This window comes from Macrobrachium nipponense, chromosome 18 (assembly GCF_015104395.2).
Source record: "Macrobrachium nipponense isolate FS-2020 chromosome 18, ASM1510439v2, whole genome shotgun sequence".
In the NCBI taxonomy this organism is placed as follows: domain Eukaryota; kingdom Metazoa; phylum Arthropoda; class Malacostraca; order Decapoda; family Palaemonidae; genus Macrobrachium; species Macrobrachium nipponense.
In genome coordinates this window covers 17,504,796-17,530,574 of record NC_087211.1, presented here as the reverse complement: position 1 = coordinate 17,530,574, position 25,779 = coordinate 17,504,796, and the positions used below count along the sequence as shown (strand labels likewise).

Below are 25,779 nucleotides of genomic sequence, written 5' to 3'. Positions count from 1 at the left end.
TCTTGGTTCTTTTAAGTCTATATCTGGTCCAGTGACCGTTTTTCCCTACGTGAATTATCAGGTAAACTGAACTAAGTTCATTTTTAATTTTATTTATTCACAAATTCGTTCAATAATGAACGATGCATTAGTTTTCCTCTATCGCTCAAACCTATTTTTTTGTTTTTGTTTATTAATATTAGAGTGAACAAGATAACGAACAAAAACTCTAGTGACCACCTCCTCTGAGTTGCGAAGTGGCGCCAGTCCGAGACCGAGAGCTGTCACAAGAGAATGTAGGAAACCTTAGCAAAGCGAATACAGTACAGAATCTTTCGCGACGGTTAGTCGTTACGAAATCGTGGGGCTTACTATGTTTTTCCACTTCATGAGTGTACGCTGGTTTCATGTCTATATATCGACGATGACGCCTGTATGCAAGCTTTAAGCACTTTATGGCTGTAGCTGGCTTCTTATCTGTCAGCACTATCGCCTATGCAAGCTTTAGCACTTTATGGCTGTACGCTGGCTTCTTATCTGTGGACGTTATCGCCTATGCAAGGTTTAGCACTTTATGGCTGTATGCTGGCTTCTTATCTGTCAGCACTATCGCCTAAGCAAGCTTCAGCTCTTTATGGCTGTGCGCTGGCTCATCTGTGAACGTTAGCGTCTATGCAAGGTTTAGCTCTTTATGGCTGTATGCTGGCTTCTTATCTGTCAGCACTACCGCCTATGCAAGCATCCATCTTTCAGTGAGGCAAACTGTAGCATTTTTTGCCATAGCGTATAGGTCTAGCGTTCTTACATCTCGGTTTTTGAGAAGATGCGTATTTGTAATCTCTTTATAAACGCTCTTCGTAGAATGTTCTGTGAAGGGAATTGCGAAGGTCGTCACATTTACCTTCATGGAAGTAGACATCTCCTCCTAACTCTGAAATCTAACTGAAAAAAAGAAGAAGACGACGATAAGACATTCAGATTCATATCTTTCGTTTTATGATAGGCCTTTATATTTCTCGTTTTGCGAAAACTCGCTCGTTAACATGTGATACTTATTTAAATATACAATAATCTGTTGTATTTTCGCGTTTACGCAAACTCATATACTACGTCTGGACATAGGCTGCGAATATAATTCTTGTGATTTGGTAAAAATATGAGAATTTGCATCAGGCATTTTCTGATGATCTACAATGCGATGTTTACTCTAACCGGCATCTCGTGTCTTGTCTGCCCAGATCATTGCTTTCTTATATCGTAAAATCTGTTTGCAAACAAACTTGGGAACCGTGTTGACAAAGCAAACGCACCTGCGATTGCTTATGCCAATTGTGTACGGGAAACTATAGGCCTATCGCTTTATATATTTCCAAAAGCATTTTGAACATTGCAGCGTCAACTTCGGCCCCTAGCTGCAACCCCTTTCATTCCCTTTCCAAACAATACTTTTCTAGTGCAACTGCAAACTTTTCCTGCTTCCACACCTTTCAAATCTTATTGTCAATGTCCCCCTCAGCGCTAAATGTCCTAGCGCTTAGCCTCTGGCGTAAATTTTACATTCTAATCCAATTTATGCTTATCACTGCTGTTTCCTTATCACGTCAGACAGTGCTAGATAAATGTATTCATTCCGTATCCTTTCTTTTGAAAATGAACGAAGGAGTCTCAGAAGCTACGATTGTGTGGCTGTCGCTATAGGTCTGTGTCAAGTGGCGATAAGCTGTGCTATCTTTGCATATTCACATCCTCTGGGTAGGAGCCGTTTCAGAGGGAAGTCCAGTCCATGACTACTATCTCTACTACTTCTGCTGCTGATGCTGCTGCTGCTGATGCCGCTGCTGCTGTACACATAAAAATTTAAATGATGTCGCTAATGGAATAGGATGGTGAAGATTGTTGTTATGAAACCACTTTCTTAAGTCCTAAGAAGTGGCACCAGCTCTTCAATTAGTACTATGCAGTGTCCTCGAAAAGTTAGTTACTTTCAAGTCGAGTGGTTCCTTCAAGGTTGTAGAAGTTGAGACGAAGAGTTCTTCGTCTGTGAAAGTTGTTAGTATATCTTTTTATTTCTCTCGAGAGAGTTAAGGTGTTCATGGGTATGCATGGAAAAAATCTTTGACCAAGTCTAAGTATCTTAGCACAATTAAGTATCTCAGCAAACTGAGCGATTATTATTTGTGAGTGTCATTGACCATAGATTTTCATTATTATTCATAAAATAAGATAGGAAATGTGGTTTTTGCTTTGTGTCACAAGTGGTATATATATATATATATATATATATATATATATATATATATATATATATATATATGAGATCCTCACGTGAAAATGAAAGAAGGAGGTACCAAGACTTTCAACTTTAATTCCAAAGTCATCTTCAGGGTACTGAAGATGACTTTGGAATAAAAGTTGAAAGTCTTGGTACCTCCTTCTTTCATTTTCACGTGAGGATCTCATATATACTTCACCCACGGGACCATTGTGGAATTGCAAGATATACATACATATGTATATATATATATATATATATATATATATATATATATATATATATATATTATGTATATAGTATGTACTATATGCATATGTCTATGTGTATATTCAAAGCCACAGATAATTTATTCACAGTAAATTATCCAGCCAAATGAATACCGTAGACATTTTTATATAATCAGTTTTCAACACGACACATAAGCCCGGTCTTCTCTTTGCCTATATCATGTATTGTTATTATTATTATTATTATTATTATTATTATTATTATTCAGAAGATGAATCCTATTCGTGCTTCCAAAGAATTCTATGATGTTCATTTGAAAGTAGTTGCAGATAGCAATAGAAAATACAGAATGAAGAGATAAGTTATTGAAAAAAAAACAAATTATTAGAAAAATAGAAAAAAATGTGAAGATAAGGTTAAAACTACAAGGCGAATTGTTGAAGGGTAGTAATGTATCTTATTCAGTATTCCGAACAGCGTTTTGTATTTACGTATATTCTCGTGTATTGACGTTTATTCTCGCGTATATTTATTCACGTTTCTTTTGTCACTCTTTCGTCTCCTTTTTATCTCGTCTTTCACATATGCGAAGTCTCCTGCCATTTTGATCGCTGGAAGGAAATTAAGGAACGACTTCGGAAGGGAACTGAAATAAAAAGATAAGGTTTTTGATCCTCATTTGGAAGGCCATGGATCTATTGTGGGAAATTAGAAAATGGTCAGGGTATGTTACAGAAGAGAAATATTTTGAGGACGATGCAAAAAGGGGGGCGAAGAGGTATCCTCAAAATCTTTTAGTTTTGAAAGAGAGAGAGAGAGAGAGAGAGAGAGAGAGAGAGAGAGAGAGAGGTCACACCAAACAGTCATTTCCTAAACCATGCTCCTTCTTCCTCTCAGCTTACTCCCTGGTCAAGGTCGCTATTTTTCCTCCTAGAGCTGCCTGCTTAAAATGAGAATGTGAGAATCCAGACAGACAAAAGGGATTCCATCTTACAAAGAAAGAACACAAAGAAGAAGAAGAGCAGATAGGCCACTGGTGCTCTGTGGGTTGAGGAGGCCATCTTGTCTTTTTCCATTCCGAAGGTCTATTATTTTCTGCACGGCTGGCCTCTCTCTCTCTCTCTCTCTCCGAACCTTTTCCTTTCCTTCTCTCTCTCTGTCTCTCTCTCTCTGAACCTTTTCCTTTCCTTCTCTCTTTCTCTTTCTCTCTCCATCCTTGTACCTCTCTCCCTCTCTTTCTTCTTAAAGTCTGATATACCACTACGTTCTAATGTCAAGGGTGCTTATCACGGTTGAAAAGGACAGAAAGTTCATTGCAGTTGGTGGTCGTCAGAGTACCTAGAAGCCAACCTCTCTCTCTCTCTCTCTCTCTCTCTCTCTCTCTCTCTCTCTCTCTCTCAGTTGCTTATTCTTCTATAATAGACTCATACATTCATGTTGCAGTTGAGGTTTTGGTCAGCTGACATAAATCATTCAGTATCCTTTGATGCGTTTTGAAAAATCTATTTCAGTCTCATATCTGGCCGTGTCAGTCTACAATCGACTGCTGTAGGTGCTCGGCTTCCTCAGCTTCACAAGGCTTTGCATCGCTTACAGTTTTAGAGGGGAACTAAATGAAGTGGAAACAAATATCCTAGCGTTGAGTCGTCCTGGCATTGAGTTGTTCCTGGTGTTGAGTTGTCCTGGCCTTGAGTTGTCCTGGCGTTGAGTTGTTCTGGTGTTGAGTTCTCCTGGCGTTGAGTTGTCCTGGTGCTTAGTTGCTTAGCACTTAGTTGTGCTGGCATTGAGTTGATCTGTTGCTGAGTTATCCTGGCGTTGAGTTGTTCTTTTGCTGAGTTGTCCTGGCATTGAGTTGTCCTGGTGCTGAGTTCTCCTAGCATTGAGTTGTCCTAGCGATGAGTTGATCTGGCGTTGAATTGTGTGTCCTGATGTCGAGTTGTCTTGTCGTTGAGTTCTCCTGGCATTGAGTCATAGTGTGGAGTTGCTCTAGCTTTGAGTTGTCCTGGCGTTGAGTTATCCAAGTGCTGAGTTATTCTGGCGTTGAGTTGTCCTAGCATTGAGTTGTCCTAGTGTTGATTTGTTTTGGCGTTGACTTGTGTCCTGGTGTTGAGCTGGCTTGGCGTTGAGTTGTCCTGGCACTGAGTTGGCGCTAATAAGTCGACCTGCACCCACATCGACCCCTCAAAATGGGAAAAGATGCAGAGAAAGAAGAAGTGAAGTCTCTTTGGATTTCACTAGGTGAAGGGACTAAATAATAATTATGTACTTGTAACACAACCATACGTGAGAGCGAGAGGATATTATGTTTCCTTTAGAAGAAAGGTTCAAGCTCCTATCAGCAACAGAAATCTGGAATAAACATTTTATTAAACCGTCGAGGCTAGGAACTAGATAATTATCGGGAACGGACACTCACCAATTGACAAGGAAATAAAAGAAGCTTTGAGAAAATCCCGTGAGACAATATGGCACTAACTAGACAATTATTGCGCTTCACCTCTCCCCATCGGTGTCTGGACGAGTAGTAGGCCGTATTGATTTAAAACTGCATTTGCCATCTATGAATTTGGTATACACTAAAAAAATATAATTTCATGGATACTGACAGAATGTTTGGTCCTCTGAAATGCGCAGGTGTGATGAAAATGGAAATGACAGATGAAAAACAATAGTATTGGGGAAAGACAGCTGGGTCTCTAGTCCCAGCTACACCAAGAGCGCCCGTGGACCTTCCCTCGGAAAGATTACGGAAGATGCACAAAGGGAAACTATCGGCTTCCACCCATTTTCTCGAAAAAGACAAACGTCCGGGGATGCCGCCGCTGACGTTCGGACGGGAGAGAATGAAATTCCAACAAAGGCCGAACCAAAGAAATGAAGTGTGTGGCACGAATACCACAGCTCTCATTCGTTTCCACTCTTCTTCTCCTTCTTCCCCCTAGGACTACGAGTAAGACCTTTCTCCCTCTTCCTCGGCTGATGATTCTTTCAAAAGGCAAAACTGACATTGAAAAGTGGATTTCGTTTGTCCTAGATCGTGTGACTAGGTCTTAAAGTTGCATTGTCTCAGAATTCCCCCAACGTCTCAACCCTCTCTCTCTCTCTCACGATGCCTTGTTCCTAACATGCATAAAAGATGATGATTTAAGAATGAAACCCACTGCGTTTCCTCTTGTTGCGTATGAAGTAATGAATTACTCAGCTATAAATTTCGTCTAATTAAGAGGAACTTGTCGAATGCATTAAGTAATGATGAATTACAGGAATCGAATTCGCTTCTTTTTGGGGTGTCTGTACGGGGGAGCGCGGCGGGAGGGGTGGGGGGGGGGGGTGGTGGGGGGGCTAAAGTCAACTCTTCAATATGCCTATTTGTATTAAAAGATCCAACTCATTCCAGGCTTCAGATATGTCAGTATGGTGGCGGAAATCAACATCGGTCTATCTCAACACAGCTTCCTTTCCTTCGGTGTGAAGGCGAGGCTGATTCCGTAATTTTAACGTAATTTTTGGCCATCGTGCATTCCTTACAAACAGTGCAGACCATGCTCTCTCTCTCTCTCTCTCTGGAATCGAGATATATAATGGCTTCAAATACCAGACAAAATTGCGCCATGGGAGACAGGTTCGTCTGTGTTCGACTCGAGAGATAAAACCGGTTTCGAAGGAAAAAAACGAGAGACAGCCAAACAGAACGCGCCGAGCTGTCGTGGTAGACCTAAGTTCCTAACAAGAGCGTCATTCTATAGGAGCCCTTAAACTAATCGAGAACATAACGATATACAGTCGATGAATGGATCAATCAGTGGGCGAATGAATGAATGTCCTTCGCGAAGTCTGCTGCCATCTGGGCTTTTCCCTCGTCGCTTGAGTCTTCTTCGTCTACCGTATCGTCCTTCCTTTTTCTCGATCAATACTTCAAGAATAACACGTAGGAGGAGGAAAGGAGAGATGGTTTTAGCGTCTACTACGCTGGTGATGATCGCCGAGCTTCTTTCTCGAGGTGGCAGCAGCTTATAATAGCTGCTCTAAAGGGTAGAATGACGGCGATGTATGGATGGAATGGTTGGCGGCCGTGAAAAAACGACTGGAGTGCATAAGAACGAACACGTTCTCTCTCTCTCTCTCTCTCTCATACACACAGCGAAATACCAGTATGTATGACAATCTCTATTTGAACAATTAGATTCATTATATTCGTTGGACGGCAAAGGGATATAACGCCAGAATTCCTACCGCGGTTGCTTGGGATTTAAAGTTGATAGGCTTGTTTTGGCTTCAGTCCTGAACAAATATTGATACGTATAGGCCTAATCTGAGGGCCGCTTCACACCACGCTTCCCCCCCACCCCCACCCCCCCCCCCCCACCACAACCCCGCCCTCTCTCTCTCTCTCTCTCTCTCTCTGCGTCAGCACAGTAGCCTATATACATTAAAACCGGAAGATGTAAGGGTAAGGGATTAGGTGGCCTATATATTTCCTCCTCGGGGAATGAAGATATTCGGCTTCGCCAGAAAATGTTACTTTAATCTCGGCACTCGTGTCTTTCGTCTGTTTGATCTTCCGCCATACTGAAACACATGGGTATATGTATACAGATTTAAACATATGTTATGACTGGCATTCATAATCCGAACAGAAATCCGGATTTATACATAAACCGTATAGTGCACAAGACATGCATTCATATTCAGAACTGCAGATATGATAATTAGACGTCAGTTTACAGATAGTTTGACCATGCACAAGGGCGGAAAAGTGCGCTGAAGAATAATAAAAACCAACTGGCGTAGATTAGGCCTAAACGAGTATAGCGCTGGGGACCTATTATTATTATTACTATTATTATTATTATTAACAGAAGACGAACCCAATTCACTTGGAACGAGCCCACCATAGGGGCCACTGACTTGAAATTCAATATTCCAAAGAATATGGCGTTCGTTTTAGAGAAGTAACAGAAGGTTAACAGGAAATACAGAGAAAAGATCAGTAAAAAAATAAGTAAAGATGTAAATAAATGATAAAATGCAGAGAATTCCTTTAAGTATTTTCGCTCTTCTGAGCAAATCTGGCATATTGTATAGGCCTATAGATGAGAGTGCAAGTCCGTCACAAGCTCAAGACATATTGTATAGGCCTATAGATGACAGTGCAAGTCTGTCACAAGCTCATTTAGGGCAATTTAGAAGAAAAAAAACGAAAACGTGAAGTGGATAATTTGGTAACTGGAGTGGTCCCTTTATTCACAGCGCACGACAAAGCAAGAAGAAGCACGCCATGATAGAGTTTCTTGAGCAAACAATGTAATTCGTCATTACATGATCATCAATTATGCCTTACGTTTTTTTTTTTGACGTTTATGCAATTGATTCGTTCAAAATAAAGCCCTCGTGCCTTGCGTGCAGTAGGAGAGAGAGAGAGAGAGAGAGAGAGAGAGAGAGAGAGAGAGAGAGAGAGAGAGAGAGAGAGAGAATTCATTAATAATTCGTGTCACGTATACTATCACTTATCAACATAAATTTTTTATGACCAGGCAACTATAATAATTTTGAGACGGATTTCAAATTCTTCCAAAAACTGGACGAGAGAGATGAGAGAGAGAGAGAGAGAGAGAGAGAGAGAGAGAGAGAGAGAGAGAGAGAGAGAGAATTCATGTCACGTACTCAGAATATGAAACCAAGATATCCACAGCACGAAAGTGGTCAGGGAAGCTGTTTAGCAATTCTGAAATACCAGCAATGCCTAAAGACTTCTCACTCTCTGTCTGTCTGTCTGTCTCTCTCTCTGGACTTTCTGCCAAGTTCCTAAATGTTCCAAGTTCAGTCCTCCAGAAAAACCAGATCGGGAAAACGAACACCATATTCTTAGGAAGATTGAATTTCAAATCAGTGGCCCCTATGGTCGTCTTGTTCCTTACGAATAGGGTTAATAATAATAATAATAATAATAATAATAATAATAATAATAATAATAAATATGTGACCCGTGTACAGTCACGACTGAAAATCGTTGGGGAAGTGGAGGCCCTATTTGAGAAAAGTTCCAGAGTCAGCAGCATCAGCCAATGACTATTGATCTCCACCGATGCTGGTTGGTGGCTTCGGCAGAACCGATAAACATTCTAGGCTTATCTTCCACCGTTATTGAAACTGCTGCAGTTGAGAATTTCCTTTCATCGGTGGAAACTCTCATAAATAACGCCTCAGTCTCTTCAAGTAACGCTGGTACTACTCAGCTATAGACCTATGGAATATTTAATTCATCCATTCATAGCGTTTCCATTCAGCAACTTTGCAAGTGCTGTGCATGACTGTTAGAAGTCAAGAGAGAGAGAGAGGTAAAAAAAAAAAATTCTCCGTAGAGAGCATGGAATCAATAGAAACTAAGGCAAGGTGGGCTAAGAGAGAGAGAGAGAGAGAGAGAGAGAGAGAGAGAGATTCGGTTCAATAACGTTCGGCGGAACCGTAATATAAATGAAATATACGGTTCACGGCCAGCAGAGGGAGTGGAAATAGTAGTAGTACTAAACACGAAGACAAAAACATTCAGTCGTAACATCAAGTTTGAAGAAGGAGAGAAATGACGCAACGACCAGGATCAAGGTTTTGCTTAAGCCGAACATGAGGCCAAAGAAGAGGGAAGGGTAGGGAGAAATAGGGGTGAGGGGGTAGGGGGTGGGGGGAATGAGGGAGGAGCAGAACGACCAGAAGGCACCTTGGCAGGAAGCCAGCGGGGCCCGCCAAACAACAGCCAAACAAAATGATAGGTGTGGGCCTTCGTTGGTGACAATTGAAAGCAAAATTCAGGAAAAAGGAGGAACATTTGGCATGACAAATGTCTGGAATTCGTGATTTGACTGACTGGACGAGAAAGCTTCAGGGGAAGACTTAAGACCTGGAATAGACTGACTAGAAAATAAAGCTACTGGGAATATTTTAGACCTGGAATAGACTGACTGGAAAAGAAAAAGCTTCAAGGAAGACTCTAGACCTGGAATAGATTAACTGGAAAATAAAACTTCAGGGAAGACTTGAGACCTGGAATAGGAACTGGACTAGAAAAATTAAAGCTACCTGGGAATATTTTATGACCTGGAATAGGACTGAACTGGAAACAAAAGGAAAAAAAAAAGCTTCAAGGAAGACTGCTAGACCTGGAAATCAGATTAAACTGGAAAATTAAACAGTTCTGGGAAGAAGACTTTAGACCTCGGAATTAGACCCTGACTGGAAAAATAAACGTTTCTGGGAATATTTTTGGACCTCGGAATCAGACCTGACTGATAAAATAAAAAGCTTCCGGGAAGACTTGAGACCTGGAATAGACTGACTGGAAAAGAAAGCTTCTGGGAATATTTTAGACCTGGAATAGACTGACTGGAAAACAAAGCTTCAGGAAAGATTCTAGACCTGGAATAGACTGACTGGAAAAGAAAACTTCAAGAAAGACTCGAGACCTGGAGTAGACTGACTGGAAGAGAAAGCTTCAGGAAAGACTCTAGATCTGGAATAGACGGACTGGAAAATAAAGCTTCTAGGAATATTTTAGACCTGGAATAGACCGGCTGGAAGAGGAAGCTTCAGTGAAGACTTTAGACCTGGAATAGACTGACTGGAAGAGAAAGCTTCAGTTAAGACTCTAGACCTGGAATAGACTGACTGTAAAAGAAAGCTTCAAGAAAGACTCAAGACCTGGAATAGACTGACTGGAAAAGAAAAAGCTTTAGGGAAGACTCTAGATCTTAACTAGACAGACTTATAATTCCACGCTCTGTCCTTGTTTAGATTATTATTTATTTATTTGTTTATTTATTTTTTGTCTATCACAGTCCTCCAATTCGAATGGGTGGTAGGTAGTATTTATAGTGTGGGGTTCCGGGTTGCATCCTGCCTCCTTAGGAGTCCATCCCTCTACTTAGTATGTGCGTCGTTTCTAGGATCACACTCTTCTGCATGAGTCCTGGAGCTACTTCAGCCTCTAGTTTTTCTAGATTCCTTTTCAGGGATCTTGGGATCGTGCCTAGAGTTCCTATGATTATGGGGACATTTTCCACTGGCATATGCCATGTCCTTCTTATTTCTATTTTCAGGTCTTGTTACTTATCCATTTTTTCCCTCTCTTTCTCTTCAACTCTGATTATTATTATTATTATCATTATTTTATTATTATTATTATTTTTTTTTGCTCTATCACAGTCCTCCAATTTGACTGGGTGGTATTTATAGTGTGGGTTCCGGGGTTGCATCCTGCCTCCTTAAGAGTCCATCACTTTTCTTACTATGTGTGCCGTTTCTAGGATCACACTCTTCTGCATGAGTCCTGGAGCTACTTCAGCCTCTAGTTTTTCTAGATTCCTTTTCAGGGATCTTGGGATCGTGCCTAGTGCTCCTATGATTATGGGTACGATTTCCACTGGCATATCCCATATCCTTCTTAATTCTATTTTCAGATCTTGATACTTATCCATTTTTTCCTTCTCTTTCTCTTCAACTCTGGTGTCCCATGGTATTGCGACATCAATGAGTGATACTTTCTTCTTGACTTTGTCAATCAACGTCACGTCTGGTCTGTTTGCACGTATCACCCTATCCGTTCTGATACCATAGTCCCAGAGGATCTTTGCCTGATCGTTTTCTATCACTCCCTCAGGTTGGTGCTCGTACCATTTATTACTGCAAGGTAGCTGATGTTTCTTGCACAGGCTCCAGTGGAGGGCTTTTGCCACTGAATCATGCCTCTTTTTGTACTGGTTCTGTGCAAGTGCCGGGCATTCACTTGCTATGTGGTTTATGGTTTCATTTTTCGTATTGCACTTCCTACATATGGGAGAGATGTTATTTCCGTCTATCGTACTTTGAACATATCTGGTTCTTAGGGCCTGATCTTGTGCCGCTGTTATCATTCCTTCAGTTTCCTTCTTTAGCTCTCCCCTCTGTAGCCATTGCCAATTGTCATCGCTGGCTAGTTCTTTAGTCTGTCTCATGTATTGTCCGTGCATTGGTTTGTTGTGCCAGTCCTCTGTTCTTTCTGTCTTTCTCCTGTCTCTGTATATTTCTGGGTCTTCGTCTACTTTTATTAGTCCTTCTTCCCATGCACTCTTTAGCCACTCATCTTCACTGGTTTTCAGATATTGCCCCAGTGCTCTGTTTTCGATGTTGACGCAGTCCTCTATACTTAGTAGTCCTCTCCCTCCTTCCTTTCGTGTTATGTATAGTCTGTCCGTATTTGCTCTTGGGTGTAGTGCTTTGTGTATTGTCATTTGTTTCCTGGTTTTCTGATCTATGCTGCGGAGTTCTGCCTCCGTCCATTCCACTATTCCTGCGCTGTATCTGATTACTGGCACTGCCCATGTGTTTATGGCTTTTATCATATTTCCGGCGTTGAGTTTTGACTTGAGTATCGCCTTGAGTCTCTGCATATATTCTTTCCTGGTCGTGTCCTTCATCTCTTGGTGTTTTATATCTATTATTATTATTATTATTATTATTATTATTATTATTATTATTATTATTATTATTATTATTATTATTATCATTTAAAACAAATAACAAAAATCCTGAAGCATTTGCTTTAACCATCCCTGAATAATAAAAGTGAGAAAAGACAGAGACAAGAACAGAAATTAAGAGGAATAATGACGACGGCAGCAATCAAAGAGAAGCAGAGGTAATAAAACATGCAAATGTCAACGTCGGACGAGATTAGTCCGGAGAGGAAGGAAGCAAATGGTGCTCCTTCCAGACAGCATCACTGCCTCTTTAAATCTCGCGAGCATCAGCACACCCAGCCAGCAGACCACTGACTGGGCAGACGTCTCTGGTACAGGCAAGCAGAGGAGAAAGGGAGCCGTTCTAGAGGAAAACTAGATTTCCACTACTACTATTCCTAAAACAACAGATTCACGGTCGAAAGAATAAGGACGAGTCGCTTTAAAGAACAATCCAGACTACTAGTCCTACTGCTACTACTACAAGTTTACAATCTAGAGAATAAAAAGTAGCCGTTCCAAAGAAAATCCCGACTGCTGGAACTACTACAATTACCACAGATTTACCGTCAGAAGAATAAAAGTAAACCGTTTCAAAAGCAAATCCTGAATACTGCAATTACTACTAAGGGAACAGAATGTAGTACTTGCTGCCGCCACTCTGAAAGCGTTCACTCTAGTGATCCAGGAACTAGGTACTACGAGGACAGAACTGCCTCCTGAAGCCTAGTATCTGGAGGGTAACTGAGGGCGTGATCTCCAGGCAGTAATATCAGTCATATTTCCCATTTTCGGGAAGAACAGGACCACCATTTCGAATAATTTTATCTGACGGTTAGTGGTGACAATCATAATTTCCATTTTTTTCTGGGCAGGCCAAAACGTCCCCTTAGAAGGCCAGTTCCAGTGATGACTCTTGAACTTCTGAAGTTCCAGTTACATGACATCCTCAGGGAGCTGGACTGTTCCAGTCAAAAGTCTGGAATGAAACAATAAGTGGTGTAGTTATGGGGACATTAAGGCTGAACTCCAGCAAAACTTGACTTTGTTGACCAGTAGATTTCACACTGTGGTTCCTCTGTGTAAATCTATGAGCACTGGCATTACTGCAATTGCCAATTCTGAAAATTTCATAATTCTTGGTGCTACCTTCGAGCCAGAAGTGTTTTCCCCCAGCTTTTACAAAACATATCAACTAATGCTGCCAGAGATTCGGGACTTTAGAACCACATGCTGGTCTGCTAGTATGGTTGCTGGCGTTGTGGTATGCCTCTCAGATGTGACATGTCGTGAGTTCCCACCTCCTCCAGGCCAACGAAAAATCACTGGCTCTGTGTCATGTCATGATCAGTTACTGCTGGAGTGTGGAGGCTGCGGCGGGAGGTTGAAATCAACATTCTTTGGAAGCTTGAATTTCATGGCAATGGCCCCTTTGGTGTGCTTGTTCCATGCGAATAGGTTTTATCTAATCAAATGATAATAATGATAAATACCTTGCTCTGTTATTGCTGGAATACTGCTCTCTCTGGATAATTTTCAGCCTTCCAGGGACGCCTTATCATTCAGGAGATCCATTACAACAGCGAAACTCCCTTAGATTTCAAAACCAACAAGTGAGTGGTACTAGGCAGTTTAGTTTAGCTGAAGCATTTACGTGCCACTGAGTTGCCGCGTTGTCACGCTACCCAATGCCTGAAGTCTTTTATTTCCCCTCCCTGCTAGACCGAGGCATGCATGGTCTTCATGCTGTTATTGATGTCGATGGCGCTCGTAAGGTCAAAAGGGATTCAAGTACGACTTCAAAGAATCATGCATCAGCGCCTTTAGTTTTTATGACCTCTGTTTATATGTCTGTATGCATTTGTTTCTTGGTTATCTCCGTTGGCGCCCAATTTTTGTCTTTTTCCGTTTCCTGCTTTGAAGGAGAGGTGTTACTTGCCTTTCAAGTATATGTTATTTTTTCTTTCGTCCGGTTTGAAGCAACAACAACAACAACAACAACAACAACAATAATAATAATAAAAAATAAAATTAAAAGGGTAAAATATAAAAAATAAAATGTAATTAATACTTTAATAATAAATTTAAATAATAATAATAAAAATTAATAAATAATGGGAATAATAATAATAAGAATAATAATAATGTAATAATAAGAAAATAATAATAATAATAATGATAATAATAATAATAACAATAACATAATCAGGAATCCCAACGCCATAGTGGCAAAATCAATTGTGAGTACGCCTAGGTTCCCGTCGTCGTCGACATACCGTGATGGCAAGTTCGCCTTCTCCCCGACATCATCTGATCCATTATTGACCCGAAAGTAACTCTGCACTGCGAATGCCGCCCGCAGGATCAATATACGGTTTCCTATCCTACACCGGCAGCAACTGCATTGCACTTGAGACGTGTATATGTATACCTCAGCTCAACTGAGAGACGCCACTTTGTCGGGTCACATGGTTGTTGCAAGAAGGAAGAAGAAGAAGAATTTATTTAACATCTCGAAGCTGTTACGAATTACGATACCGACAATGAAAAACCAGACGAACGAAATGTAAATAACTTTTCGTTCATTTTTGGAAATACATTTTTTATTATTTGTCATGAAATCTTGGCCTATTCACGTCATTTCTCTTTTGTATTGTAGTACTACGATGAGATACTTGTTCCGTTCATATCATTGTTCATCGATTAGAATCCAATCTTTACACAAAAGATTTAAATTCATCTAAATGAAAACTGATTAAAACATTCAGGACTTTCACCCAACAGAATTTTTGCTCTCTCTCTCTTCTCTCTCTCTCTCTCTCTCTCTCTCTCTCTCTCTCTCTCTCTCTATCTCTCCCCCCTCTCGATCTCTCTCCTGCGCTCTCTCTCGTCTCCCTCTCTTCTCGGCTCTTCTCTCTCTCCTCTCTCATCTCTCCTCTCTCTCTCTCTCTCTCGTCTATATTATTATATTATATATATATATATTATATCTATATAATGTGTTTGTGTGAGAGAAAGAGGAAATTTGATAGCTCCTCTTCGGGCTGTTCTCCTGAGCGCGTGGTGTTCGTAAACTCAGAAAACGTCAGTCCAATAGGTTATCTGACAAGGAACTGCATTCCTTCGCCCGCGTTTGTCTGCCATTGATTTCTTGTAGCTCCTATGTGATCGAGTGCTATCAGTTGATTCATAAATTTGAAGGTCGCCAATGACCGAATCGCACAAAACAAACATGACTCTAGGTCAGGTTCACTCAGGCAACCGGTACTAGTAGTACAACTCTACTCATTTGAATGGCCGGACTTCTCTAGTACTGTCAGGATTCTCTCGGTTCCTGTCGTATTTGACACTCTGCTTTTACGTTACCCGTCATGTTACGATCTCCATTTGCAAGAAAAATGTCCTTTTTTATCGAAGAAAACTTCAGGATTACTACCATTCTCTCCCACTCTCAGATTTCTCTTGACTCATGTCTTGTTTACATCCAGATGCCATATTACCTTTAGTATTATGACGTCCATTTGCAAGAAAAATTTTTTTATTTCAAAGAAAACTTAAAGATTACTATCACTGTCTCCCATTATCGTAAACTAACGCTACATTTCTAAACATAATAAATCTTTGATGTGATTGGAAGTCTGTCGAACCTACCCAAAAATCCTGGTTTGTATTTTTCATTCGAACACGCTTTTTATTTACTAAATAATAATAATAATAATAATAATAATAATAATAATAATAATAATAATAATAATAATAATAATAATAATAATAATAATAATAATAATAATAATAATAATAATAATAATAAGCTTTTGATGCCTCGAGTAAGTAAGAGAGATATTGGTACAGGAGATCAAGCAAGATGTCGACCAAACGTGTCGCATTACATTTACTTTTATACTTAACTCACCGCTTCCCGTCATTTCAATCATTACGTGTAATGTAAAGAGGCTGGTGCCACGCAGCCAGGAACACTGAAAAAAGCATTGCAATAAACCCATTGCCATGTAAACTTACTGCCGTTAATAAAAACTATCATATCTTTTACTGACATTATGGGGTGGAGCGATACCTTATCTACATCGGTTACCTGATAGCCCTCCTACTCTATTGTTTAGCATAATGCTGTTTATTCAAATGTCCTCCCCTCTAGATGGTGATGTCCCACCCCACCTCCTCTGGGACTGCCAGGAGGAACTCTTTCTTGCTGCTATTGAACTCTGCAAGAGAGCCGTTTCAAAGGAAAAGCCCACCTGTTACAACAACAACAACTACTACTACCACACTTTCAGCAGGATAATAAGGCTGTGGTCAACACCCACGTCCTTTTCATGAGGTTGGAAGTATCTTAGTTGTTAGATCAACTCCCATATTTTAATCCTGCTGTGGAAACTGCATTTTATAAATCAAGTCTAATAAAACCTAGAGTGGGAGCTCCAGACTTTACTTCATAATCCTGAAAGGCATTTGCATGTCAAGAAGACCGATCATATGGCTTCTGTGTAGTAATTGTTCTATAAACAAGCAGTATAGAAATATTTCATATTGGAAAAGGGCAAGAGTAAATGTGAAAGAGGGAATTTACAAAGTAAAGGAGCTAAAATCAGCACCCACCTTATTAATAAGAGTCATAGTCCGTAGGGCGGGTACTTCACGACGTGCACTGTTGGCATTACTAAAGGTTGTCTGCAGACTGCAGTATCCCTTCGGCCCATACCTGCAACCCCTTTCATTCCTCTTACTGTACCTCCATTCATATAATCATTATTCCACCTTGCTATTCACCCTTTCCTAACAATCATTTCTTAGTGAATGATCCCTTCGGCGCTGAATCTGAATGACACCATACGTTCCAGTACAGTTTCAATTCTGATAAATACCTCCTTAATTACCATATTTACATTGAGACATTCTGTATTTTCAATTTCGCTGTATTTTATTATAAAAAAAACATTAAAATGAGTCTATTGCATAGCTGTATGACGCCCAATTTAGCTATAATGCAGATAAAGACAGGCGCTATTTTTTTTAAATGAAAAAAACTGAAAATGTTAAAAAAAGAATTTCGAAGAAATTTGTTCGAAAGAATTCGAATTGGAACGAGAGAAATGAAATCAAAGCTAAACTCTTTAAAAATAATTGAATTGCAATAGAAAAAAAGAAAAAAAAGGTAAACTCTATTCAAAACAAGAATTGCGAACAATTCAGTTTGGAGGAGTTCGAATTTAAATAGAAAAGCGGAAAGGCAAAGCTAAAATGTGTTAAAAGAAAGACAATGTCGTAAAAAAATCGTTTGAAATCATTCGAACGTGTTATGATGACGTCATCAGGTCGTACAGTAACGAATAGGAATCTGCCAAATGATGACGCAACACTTTGTTTACATATGACGAGTCACCGTATCTGTCAAAAGTAAATGGCAGATTTTTGTATCTATTTATTATAGGGTTATAAGTGTTTAAGCTCGAAAACCTTTGTATTATCTAAGTAAGGTGAGTATCCTACTGACATAGGTATTAACATAGCCTAGATTACTGCTAGTTAAGATAATTAATGTAGCGGCAAGGTTGGGTTAGCCTACTAGCTACCTAGTTTCCAGGGTACCTCAGGGTAGGACTTTGTAGCCCAGCCTACCCTAACTTAACCTAGGTAGTAAGCCTCAGGGTTCAATTTCTCTAGTTTGATGAGGTTAGGCTAATTTCCATGAAACCTCAGAGTGGTAGTTTGTATATCTGCGGTAAGTACCCAGTTGATCTCGACCCGGGGCTAGCGTTCACAGCGAAACAATAGGCTACCTCTTCCCAGAACGAACGAGCTTGCTAAGAATATTTAAATATGCGGATAAGGCGCAAAGCGCCGTTCTGCCACGTTCTTACTGACAGCACACATTAACAAACTTCTCCCCTTTCAAAATCCTAGGTCCGATGACATTCACTCGCTTCCCTCAGGGTAGGACTTTGTAGCTCAGCTTAGCCTAACTTGACCTTGTAAGTCTCAGGGTGGAATTACTAGTAGTACAATAGGCATGCTGGCATTAGGCTACCCAGTTTCTGGAGTACCTCAGGGTTGGCCTTGGCCTTTGTAGCCTAGCCTGCACTAACTTAACGTAGTAATAGCTAAGTCTCAGGGTGCAATTTCTCTAGTGTGATGAGGTTAGGCTAGTTTCTAGTGTACCTCAGCCAAGGAATTACTCTAGCATGGTGATGTTAGGCTAGTTTCCAGGGTACCTCAGGGTAGGACTTTGTAGCTAAGTCTATCCTAACTTAGCCTAGTAGGTATGTCTCAGGGTGGAATGACTCTAGTGTGATGAGGTTAGGGTAGTTTCTAGAGTACCTCAAGGAATGACTTTGTAGCCCAGCCCAGTCTTACTTGCCCTAGGCTGAGCAAGTCGGTCTGTGCACGGCCTAAATACCCTTAAACTAACCTACACCCCCCAAATTTTCAATACCTACCTGCTTGTGTTTAATCCATAGGGGGCTAGACCCCCTTGTGGTGAAAGTTGCATCACTTGCAGTTAAAGACAGTAAGTATCATAAACATAATCAGAAGATGCCAACATGAAGCAAAGGTGGTCAGTATTCCAGTCCCCTACTCGTGGGAACCTGGTTGCGGCAGTTGTCTTCAGTTTTTACGGTTTTAATGTGATTAATACAAAAAATCAAACTAAAATTTATCTCAAATTTACTGTTGTCAAGATACTCACCATCTTTTTTTATGTCTTGACATTCATTCACCTAGGGCTGGGGTACTGAACAGTGCTCATTTGGGGCAGGTGTTCTTGTATTTGATTAAGAATTTACCTTCCATTGATAAGCTACCCATTTAATGTTGTAAACTCCAAGACTAAAGCATCTTGACCCAACCCATCAAAATTGTTGGACCTAGGTCTACTATCTGAACTAAACAAATAAGGACAAGCATTCCTAAAACATCTGGATAGGTTTTTAATAAAAAAAAAATGTAACTATTTTCAGTCAGCCAATTAAGGGTATACTATTGACATGACTATAGTCCATTCACATAAGGTAGATTCTTGTGCCTACGAGACGTTTATTTGGCGGCCTCTGATTGGCTGGTACCGGGAGGCAGACTCCTTGCTCAGTGGGTCATATTTTCGTTTGTAGCTTAGAAAACTAGCATTATGTTTACATTTCTTCATTTATCTCACGTTTTACAAAAGATAGGAAAGTTTTGGTCATACCAAAGGATTTGGTATTTAATGTACAATTAATTAATCTTTTCCTGAAATCAATAAGTTAAAATACAAAGGATTTACAACGAGTAGAAGTGAAGAGAGAAACATTTCCTTTTTTATACCTGTTTTTATTTATCTTCAGATTTTGCATAATTCACGAGATCAAGATAAAATAAAATCTTGTGTTTTTAAACAATAAAATCACCCTGAATACGCTGGTGCTTTCAGATCTTAGATGCGTGTAATATGTTAAGAGAAAATGAAGAATATGTTGAATTATGTCGCATCTGTACTTGACTCGGGTTGACAGTAGTGCCGAGAGACGCAAGATATCGTTGGGTCTGGCCCTCTCAGCTAGAGCCGTTGGCAGTTTGCAGTTTCGAGAATATGTATTTACCAAATTATGTCATTACATTTTCTGTAAATAAATGCATAGATTTCCCATTATGACTTTCGAACATTTTTGCTCAAATATCATATATGTCCGTATTTCTGGACATATCTGATAAAAAAAGTAAATAATCAGATGGATGCATCTGGGTGTTGGCTTCAATTTAGTCTAGGTGAGAAATGTACATGCGTTATGAGGCTCACTGATAAGTAACAGAACTTGTTTCTCTGACCAATAACATCAAAAGCTTATGGTTTTCATATGTTCCCTCAATAAACAAAAGTACATCTGTTTATTTCTTACCATAAAATTTGTTGACGATGTAACGAATATAATATTCTGTCTTTTTCAGAATTGCTTGAGTTACTCTTACACCAGAATTTGTAAGATATTCATTTCTTTTTGTTCATATCGATAGCCTAATACATACCAATGTCAGCTTACTGTGTATGACTTTCTTTTGTGTTTATGACATAATATATACTATGCATGAATTTCCATTCTTTTTGCTTAAAAAGATGAAGATATAACAGTCTTCTGATTATTCTCATTATCCTACATGTTCTATATATATATATATATATATGCAATGATGCAGGGGTGTGGGAACGGTTACGGGAGCTATTCTAACTCAGGTATGAATTAAGTGATTCAAGAATAATGAACTACCTCAGGAGAAAACTAAGCAAATTTTTCCTAAACATTGTTATATACATGTTGTCAAGTGTAACATGTATATAAAGGAGATAAACATTCTGGTGTAAGAGTAACTCAAGCAATTCTGAAAAAGACAGAATATTATATTCGTTACAACGTCAACAAATTTTATGGTAAGAAATAAACAGATGTACTTTTGTTTATTGAGGGAACATATGAAAACCATAAGCTTTTGATGTTATTGGTCAGAGAAACAAGTTCTGTTACTTATCAGTGAGCCTCATAATGCAAGCACATTTCTCACCTAGACTAAATTGAAGCCAACACCCAGATGCATCCATCTGATTATTTACTTTTTTTATCAGATATGTCCAGAATTATGGACATATATGATATTTGAGCAAAAATGTTCGAAAGTCATAATGGGAAATCTATGCATTTATTTACAGAAAATATAATGACATAATAATTTGGTAAATACGTATCCTCAAAACTGCAAACTTCTCATATCGCCAATTGGTAACTGCCAACGTGCCAACGGCTCTAGCTGAGAGGGCCAGACCCCTCGATATCTTGCGTCTCTTGGCACTACTGTCAACCCGAGTCAAGTACGGATGCAACATAATTAGACATATTCTTCATTTTCTCTTTACATATTACACGCATCTAAGATCTGAAAGCACCAGCGTATTCAGGGTGATTTTATTATTTAAAAACACAAGATTTTATTTTATCTTGATCTCGTGAATTATGCAAAATCCGATGATAAATATAAACAGGTATAAAGAATTAAATGTTTCTCTCTTCACTTCTACTCGTAATTCCTTTATATTTCAACTTATTGACTTCAGGAAAAGATTAATTAATTGTACATTTAATGCCGAATCTTTTGGTATGACCAAAACTTTCCTATCTTTTGTAAAACGTGAGATAAATGAAGAAATGTAAACATAATGCTAGTTTTCTAAGCTACAAACAAAAATATGACCCACTGAGCGAGCAGTCTGCCTCCCGGTACCAGCCAATCAGAGGCCGCCAAACAAACGTCTCGTAGGCACAAGAATCTACCTTATGTGAATGGACTATAGTTGCCAGTGGCCCAGAAACTTACCATCCCCACTATCCCCACTACACTTAATGCTTAACCCCACATCACCTTTATGATTGGTTTTAATTTCTCACATACACCAAATTTGATGTCAGACACAATCAAATGGTTGCCATTTTTGTGATAGTTAATATGGGTAGGTGTATAATACATTGTACAGATATATACTGAAAGATTTAAAAGGTTGCATAATTTTTTAAAGTCTTGTGTTAATGTTGTGAAAATGTTCTAAGTTAGAACTTGGTGTACGAGGTTAAATTGAGATAATTCTGTATTCTACTTTTATGATTTAAGGTGCTCTGGGTTAGGTTAGGACTTGGTGGTGACCATTGGGGCAGAGCCTCTCTCCTTGTGAAGTATGAACTCAGCAGCACCTTGTTTTAAGTTGCGTTAGGATGCACCCTTGTACGTATTTTACTCCATGACTTTTAAAGTGTTCTTGATCAAGGTTAGATGTTAGGTTCAGGGGTTTATAAGCTCCCCAGTCAGGCAAGGACCTTACACTTGAAGCTAGGTAAGGCTGCATCCATGTGGTTTTACTGTGTGACATGTATGGTGCTCCAGATCAGGTTTGATGGTGACAGTTTTGGGAGGATCATTACAAATCACAATAGTTTTATATAAATTGTGCTGTCATGCTATTTCTCCTTGGCATGGAGATTCTTTTCATGCTGTGCGAATTATATTAAAATAATGAATAAACCTTTCAAAGGAAAAATAGGCTGAAAAATCCTTATCATGATTATACATTGGAAATTCCTTAGTTTTTGGTCATGGCAGACGATTTGAAAGTACAAGACTGTCCACTTCAACACTACTTGAACATAAATAGGATGCTTTTCCATATGCCTGACACTAAACTCCGACAAAAGAGTCGTGAATCATCCAGTCAGCATTGATTGTTAGTTTTCATTTCTATCGTTTTCCATGAGATATGAAATGTTTTAAAACTATTGGTAAGTACAGTACGTATATAGCTTTGTATGTATTAATTTTTTACATATTTTAATCTGCTTTGTTTGTATTCATTGTTTAAATATTTTCATATTTCAGATGATGAAGGTAGCAAAGTGTCCGAATGAGGACCTGTCGTTTACGAATTGTGTCATAGTAAACGAAAATGACTTTCCCTTAAAAGTCAAGTAAGTACCACACCACATTTCATTCTTGTACCTCAGCTGATATAAAAAAAAGGTACCTGTTTAAGAAATTACTCTTTTATTTACATAAGTATAGTACAATCTATGATAGAAATCCAAGTAATGAGAAAAATGGAGTTATTGTTGTGCAACATTGGCTGCCCTGGCCCTTCAGTTTCACCTATTTGTGTCACTTTATGCTCAATTTAATTAATTGGCAGAACTATAGTTATGCTGCCTCTTTCATTCGGCCTATTCCTGTTTGTACTATGCAGTAATTGGTACTTCTAGTGAAATGTCAACTGATAGATATTGTATTGCAATACATTACGTAATTTGTTTATATTTTTATGGTGATATTATGTATATTATGTATTTAGCAAGGTTGGTGGTATGCAAGAATGTATTATTAGTTTTCTGCACTCACGTAGGATATTTTTACATCTAGTTATGAGGTTTATGTTGACTGTCTATCTTTTTTCTGAGAACCAAGTTTCTTTTATCGGTGTTCATATTTGATTCATCACGTGGTTTCTTTGACATGTAAGACCAGTTTTTTATTCATAAAAAGTTGAAAAAGAGCCTCTAGTTCTCATTTGTGAAACTGAGTAAGGTTGTATCCTGGAGACGATGTTTATCAGCTGCTAACATTGTAGCCTATTGGAACCTCTGTCGAGCCAAATTCCATAATGAAGTAATTTAATTACTTAATCATCGTCATTATTATAATTATTTTTTATGGTATAATTTTGGATATACTTTATATGAAATGTGAAGCAGTGGCAATTTCTGGGCTTGTTTATACATATTTACTGTGTATTTATTTTACATGATGCATGTATTGTATGATTTTCTCATGAAATCATCCTTAGTTTTTTAAGGAAAGCGCTATCTATGTTTTATGTCATCCTTGTGCACTGAAAATTCCGAGTCATCTCACTATCTGCTCCCTTTTTGTGCATTTGATGTTTTTCTCAGTGTAATATACTGAACACATATGTAAGGAGACTTAATTATGATAACATACAATACTGTAATACAATACTGTAATATACAAGCATGGTGAAAGCACTGAAGAAATATTTCACTATTAAGGTTATGGCTTCAACATGGAGACAGTGATCATATACTGTAAGTCTTAAACTGGTAAGGAACATGGTAACATATGTATAAGAGCTTAATTATAATAACAACATACAATAATACAATAACAAGATTTGAGCACTTGATATTTCACTATCAAGACAGGTATCCAAGAAGACATTGAAGCTATGCTGTAAGTCTTAAACTATGGTAAGGAACGAGGTAACACCGTGACAGTGAGAATTATCTAAGCATTGCTGACAGCAAAATTCATACTGTATGAGAAAGTCACTAGTAAAACAATAGTTTTCTCTTACAATTAGAAGTTAGTGTTGTAGTGCTTTTGAAGCTGACCTCATGGCAAAGATCCAAACTTGAGGCAGCCAGGACCCATCCTTGGTACCTTTTGCCATTCTGCTGCTTTCTAATCATGCAAAGAATGAAGGTAATCTCTTTACCTGTTCAGAGCACTCCAGGTTTATCTTGAAAGAACTAAGGACTCCAGAGTAGTCGCGTTTAGATTTTTACTTTTGACCTGATGGTCAGTTGAATGAAACCACAAAAACAAGCCTCATTTTGGCTTAGCCAAGTCATCCTGGATGCTTAAAACAGCATAACAGATAGCTAAGGAACAGAGGCAAAAGAACATATCTGTGAGATGAGAGCTCTCTACTCTTCCAGACTTTTTAGGAGAAATGATTCTTGCTTCATTTGGGGTTCTAAGTTCAAGGGATTCCTCATCACCTCAGTTCTCTCTCAGTTTGTCATGGCATCCCTCAAGGTGTGGAATGTCTTAGGTCATGCTGCCATGTCTCTTACTGTGGGTAAGTTATTTCACCCATGTAGGATTATGCCTTTAGGACATACCATTTCAATCCTAGTTTTTAACCTCAGGGTCATGGCCTTGCAATGTGACTCCCTGTTTATTTTCAGTTTGTTTGTTTGTTTTAACTTATCTCAATCCCAGTGCAAGAGCAAGGATCCTATAGTTATAGTCAAACAACTTTACAGATTTAGCATCTCATCTCTGTCCCTTGGAGTTGCCATTTGGGCTATGATGTAAGTGATGTGTTTGTGATGAAACAAATTAAACTTTTTCATCTTTCAGATTATTATTATTATTACATATTATTATTATTATTATTATTTTTTTTTTGTTCTATCACAGTCCTCCAATTCGACTGGGTGGTATTTATAGTGTGGGGTTCCGGGTTGCATCTGCCTCCTTAGGAGTCCATCACTCTTCTTACTATGTGTGCCGTTTCTAGGATCACACTCTTCTGCATGAGTCCTGGAGCTACTTCAGCTTCTAGTTTTTCTAGATTCCTTTTCAGGGATCTTGGGATCGTGCCTAGTGCTCCTATGATTATGGGTACGATTTCCACTGGCATATCCCATATCCTCTTATTTCTATTTTCAGATCTTGATACTTATCCAATTTTCCCTCTCTTTCTCTTCAACTCTGGTGTCCCATGGTATTGCGACATCGATGAGTGATACTTTCTTCTTGACCTTGTCAATCAACGTCACGTCTGGTCTGTTTGCACGTATCACCCTATCCGTTCTGATACCATAGTCCCAGAGGATCTTTGCCTGATCGTTTTCTATCACTCCTTCAGGTTGGTGCTCGTACCACTTATTACTGCAAGGTAGCTGATGTTTCTTGCACAGGCTCCAGTGGAGGGCTTTTGCTACTGAATCATGCCTCTTTTTGTACTGGTTCTGTGCAAGTGCCGGGCATTCACTTGCTATGTGGTTTATGGTTTCACTTTTCGTATTGCACTTCCTACATATGGGAGAGATGTTTATTTCCGTCTATCGTACTTTGAACATATCTGGTTCTTAGGGCCTGATCTTGTGCCGCTGTTATCATTCCTTCAGTTTCCTTCTTTAGGTCTCCCCTCTGTAGCCATTGCCAATTGTCATCGCTGGCTAGTTCTTTAGTCTGTCTCATGTATTGTCCGTGCATTGGTTTGTTGTGCCAGTCCTCTGTTCTTTCTGTCTTTCTCCTGTCTCTGTATATTTCTGGGTCTTCGTCTACTTTTATTAGTCCTTCTTCCCATGCACTCTTTAGCCACTCGTCTTCACTGGTTTTCAGATATTGCCCCAGTGCTCTGTTTTCGATGTTGACGCAGTCCTCTATACTTAGTAGTCCTCTCCCTCCTTCCTTTCGTGTTATGTATAGTCTGTCCGTATTTGCTCTTGGGTGTAGTGCTTTGTGTATTGTCATTTG

The 25,779-nt window shown here is 39.1% G+C and overlaps 1 protein-coding gene across 5 annotated transcripts in view; it reads left to right on the top strand.

Annotated features, from left to right (window-relative positions):
- Window positions 1-25,779, top strand: part of LOC135196887 (vesicle-fusing ATPase 1-like) — a 53,982-nt gene that overhangs the window by 11,810 nt on the left and 16,393 nt on the right. For 2 of the 5 annotated variants that reach the window (XM_064223661.1, XM_064223663.1), the window contains one exon: window positions 22,378-22,466. In XM_064223661.1, the coding sequence (XP_064079731.1) occupies window positions 22,378-22,466 (89 nt within the window). Of the gene's footprint in view, window positions 1-16,170; window positions 16,310-17,309; window positions 17,466-22,377; window positions 22,467-25,779 lie in introns of those variants that run through there. The other 3 variants (XM_064223664.1, XM_064223662.1, XM_064223665.1) reach the window with 3 other exon arrangements.